At 43.3% G+C, this 4,248-nt stretch overlaps 1 protein-coding gene across 1 annotated transcript in view; it reads right to left on the bottom strand.

Annotated features, from left to right (window-relative positions):
- Positions 1-3,893, bottom strand: part of LHX8 (LIM homeobox 8) — a 14,537-nt gene extending 10,644 nt beyond the window's left edge. The window contains exon 1 of the mRNA XM_031554980.1: positions 3,715-3,893. Coding sequence (XP_031410840.1) covers positions 3,715-3,893 — 179 coding nt within the window. The remainder of the gene's footprint in view (positions 1-3,714) is intronic.
- Between the last annotated feature and the right edge of the window lie 355 nt (positions 3,894-4,248).

The following is a 4,248-nucleotide window of genomic DNA, read 5'->3' as shown; positions in this document are numbered from 1 at the left end:
CGCGCGGGAGCGGTTTTGCGGGACTGGGGGCTGCGGCGCCGCGGGGGGCTGCGGGAGCCCGCCGTGCTGGTGGCACCGCTCGGTTCTGCGCTCTGTTATTTGGGGCGTACGGACCGGGAGCTCCGCGGCCAGGGAGGGGTACGCGGACCGGACGAGCGCTGATCTGACTGAATCCTGCCTGCCAGCGGGAGAAGGTCACTGGGGGCAGAACTTCATCCCTGTGCTTGAGCTCTGCTTCAGTCGTTCCTTGGAAACTGCTGCATTTATGACAAAGGAGAAAGGCTTTGCAAAGCTTCTTAGACTATCTGAAGTCGTTGCTACAAAACAGATTTAGTTTTCCAAATATATGTGAGATTTCCGTGGCCTAAAATAAAATAAAAAATCCGCAGAATGAGCAGACCCCTCAGAAACGAGGTTTCTTCTCCATGAGTCCAACAAGCCCCCGCTGATTGCTTAAGATGTACAAATGGGCAGCAATGGCTTGGTGAAACAGCCTTTGCCTTGACATCACAGGTTGTGCGACACATTTACAACGTAGGAGACTCAATTTCGTGGTTCACCTCTGTGGTCTGAACTGTGATCTGACCAAAAGGAAAACTCTTGGTTTGGCTTTCTCATGCGTATGACCTGATGAAAAAGCTACTTCCCCTTCATTTGTGATAACATGGAGTGTATGTAAGGAAAATGTTAATCCTTCACTATACTGTAGTTACGTTTGTTTGTTTTATTAATCAATCTCTCTCTTCTGAAGAGATGAGTCTAGCCCACAGTTAACAGCTGGTGTTAGTCTTTGTGAATAGCTTCAGTACCTCAGATTTCTCTTTGAAGTAACAAGTATACTATTAGATGAGCTCACTGGAATCTCGCAATACAGGACAGCACGGTTGTCTTGTTAGTCGGGGTATGGCTTGGTAAAAGCTTTTGATAAGCCTGTAGGCATTCTGAAGCCTACTCCTGTTGTTTCTCTAGATGCATGTGTGAGTTCAACTTTGAAAACAAACTTTGCAGTTGTTACTTAAGCTTAGCTTTCCTCACAACAGCTGTAAGCTGGTTCCAGGAATTGCAGCAATATTTAACCGTAACATGAGTTAAATACAAAGGATTTCTCATGAACAATGATGCTGACTTTATGAAGGATTCTCTCCAGGAGAGGACTCCAGTTAAGAAAAAAGAAAGTTCTTTCATGGCAGGAAGATTGCCATTGAAGCAAAAGACAGAAATTACTCATTACTTTCTTTTCTCACTAGAGCAGATTTGTGAGATTATAGGTTCTTTATTTTGTAATCTAAGTGGTATTTGCTTTCTTTTAACTGCTGTATTAATTGTTGTTGTGATATTGTCGAAATCAGTGGTCATGTCAGGTTTCTTTAACTAAAAATATGTTAAATTTCCCAATTGAGGAAGGTTCTTCTGTTTGCATTGGAAAACCTGTTGGTGAACTAAGAAGGTTTTTATCGATAAATGTTATGTCTTGTGGTTTGGCCTGCAGTTTTAGTTTCTTAATTTCATCCAGCTACACATACATACTTTGCAGTTGAAGGACATCTTCAGCCTAAGAAGAATGACCTGTATTTAGCCACAGTGGTGTCATGCAGTGGAGGATTTGGGCTGTGATACCGCTACAGATAAAGTCTCTGTAGCCACTGCTGATAATTGTTTTATATCATCATATGTAACTAATTTTGCTGTCTGACATTCAAATTTCATATAAATGGATGACATTCATATTAAAGCTGGAAATTGATATTCATGTACTTGATTCGGATTTCAGCCTGATCTAGTGGGAGGTATCCCTGCTCATGGCAGGGAGACTTGATCTAAATAATCTTTAAGATCTCTTTCAACTCAAACCACTCTATGGTTATATGATTCTGTGGCTCTATGACTTGAATATATTCAGAAGTGTTAGAAGTAGGTGAAACTTGAATTCAAATGACTTAAACCTTTCTTTCTCTGATAAAAACATCATCTCCTTTATCTAGATCTTGCAGTGCATGTTTTGGGTGAGATAAATCACTTATTGAAACATGTCAGTTTGAGCTGATGGTACAGAACTTCAGCGGTGTCCAAATTTATTAAAACATTAGTTTTAGATAAAGCAATTCACAGTGAGAAAAAAGATTAGAAGAATGGGGAGAAAAAGATACAGTTTTAGAAGGAGAGCTTTGTAGCATGTTTCCTGTTTTTTATAACAGATAGGTCTCCTTCAGTAAGAACTTTCTCAGCATGCAACTTTATCTTTTCTTTTTTGGTCCTATGATAACATATTGATCTTGCAAATATTGAAATTTTATTTTTTATCACCATGGAAATGAATTTTGGCATTTAGACTTCACTGCAAGAGATATGCATGATTGGAGATATGCATGAATATTGAGGAGTCATCCTTTTTTAAAGTGTTGCCTTCTTTCTCTTAAAAGAAAAATGGCTGAGAAACTATATACACACATAAACACTAACTGTAACTAAGATGATGTGATTGTTGTGCTTCATTTCCTGAGATAGTTATGTTACTGGAAAAATCTGAGAAGAAAACTCTCTAACTCCAATGTGGTGCTAGAAAACTGGCATTTCTTTATTCTCACTACGTGTACCAGGTGGCATGACAAATCAAACACGCCCTCTTGGAGTTCAGGTACTACCTTTAAACAATAAAGATGTAAGCAATACATTTGCATATGAATTCATTCTTTTCCAAGAACTCATTAATATATGCTTATGTCCCTCTGGGCAAGCATAAAAGATAGCTTTGGGAATCATCTCTCCCTTTACTTCATCTTCATTTTTTCCATCATCAGCTTCTTCCCAGTGCTCCCTGGCTGACCTTTTAGCTGTTTTCCCCCAATTTAGGAAATTTCCCTTGCTTATTATGCCACAATGAGCACCTTTCTATCTTGGTACACTTTCACAGAATCATAGAATGGAATCATAGAATGGAATCATAGAGTGGAATCATAGAATGGCTTGGGTTGGAAGGGATCCCAAGGATCATCAAGTTCCCATCCCCTTGCCACTGGTCTCCAGATCTGGTATTAGCCCAGGCTGCCCAGGGCCCCATCTAACCTGGCCTTGAGCACCTCCGAGAACAGAGCATCCACAACCTCTCTGGGCAGGACTGTTCCAGCACCTCACCACTCTTTCTGTAAAGAATCTCCCCCCAGCATCCAATCTAAAGCTTCCCTTCTTGAACTTAAAACCATTCCCCCTTGCCCTATCACTGTCTAGCTTTGTAAAAAGTCGATTCCCCTTCTTTTTATGATCTCTTTTTACTTCAAGGTTGCAATGAGGTCTCACAGCCTTCTCTTCTCCAGGCTGAACAGCTCCCTCAGCCTGTCTTCACAGGGGAGGTACTCCAGCACTGTGAGCATCTTTGTGGCCCTCCTGGACCCTCTTCAACAGCTCCACATCTTTCCTGTACTGGGAGCCCCAGACCTGGGCTCAGTACTCCAGGTGGGGCCTCACAAGGGCAGAGTAGAGGGACAATCACCACCCTCTCTCTGCTGGCCGCTCCTGTTTTGATGGAGCCCAGGATACCATCGGCCTTCCACACCACTGGCTCATGTTCAGTTTTTCATCCACCAGGACCCCCAGCTCCTTCTCCACAGAGCTTTTCTCAAGGAGTTCTTTCCCAGTCTGTATCTGGGATTATTTCAACCCAAGTGCAAAACCTTGCACTTTGCTATATTGAACCTCGTTAGCTTCACACTGATCCACCTTTTGAGTTTGTTGAGGTCCCTGTGGATGGCATCCCTTCCTTCTAACACGTCAACTACACCACTCAGCTTGTTGCCATCGGCAAACCTCCGGAGAGTGCACTCGGGCTTGTAATTGATGAAGATGTTGAAGGGCACCGGTCCCAAGACAGCCCCCTGGGGGACATCGCTCATCACCATCCTCCACTGGACATAGTGCCATTCGCCACAACCCGCTGTGTGCAGCCTTCCAGCCAATTCCTTATCCACCAAATAGTCCACCCCTCAAATCTGTATCTCTCCAATTTAGAGAAAAGGATGTGATGGGTTGCCATGTCAAAGGCCTTGCACAAATGCAGGTAGATGACACTGATCGCCTTCCCTTTGTCCACCAGTGTTGTCACTCCATCATAGAAGGCCACCAGCTTGGTCTGGCACAACCTCCTCTTGGTAAAGCCATGCTGGCTGTCTTGGATCACCTGCTCATCCCTCATGTGCCCTGTCTTCTGGGAGAATCTGTTCCATGACCTTCCCAGGCACAGATGTGAGTCTCACT

The sequence above is a fragment of the Meleagris gallopavo genome, chromosome 10 (genome assembly GCF_000146605.3).
Source record: "Meleagris gallopavo isolate NT-WF06-2002-E0010 breed Aviagen turkey brand Nicholas breeding stock chromosome 10, Turkey_5.1, whole genome shotgun sequence".
In the NCBI taxonomy this organism is placed as follows: domain Eukaryota; kingdom Metazoa; phylum Chordata; class Aves; order Galliformes; family Phasianidae; genus Meleagris; species Meleagris gallopavo.
This window is presented reverse-complemented; position numbering and strand designations above follow the sequence as displayed.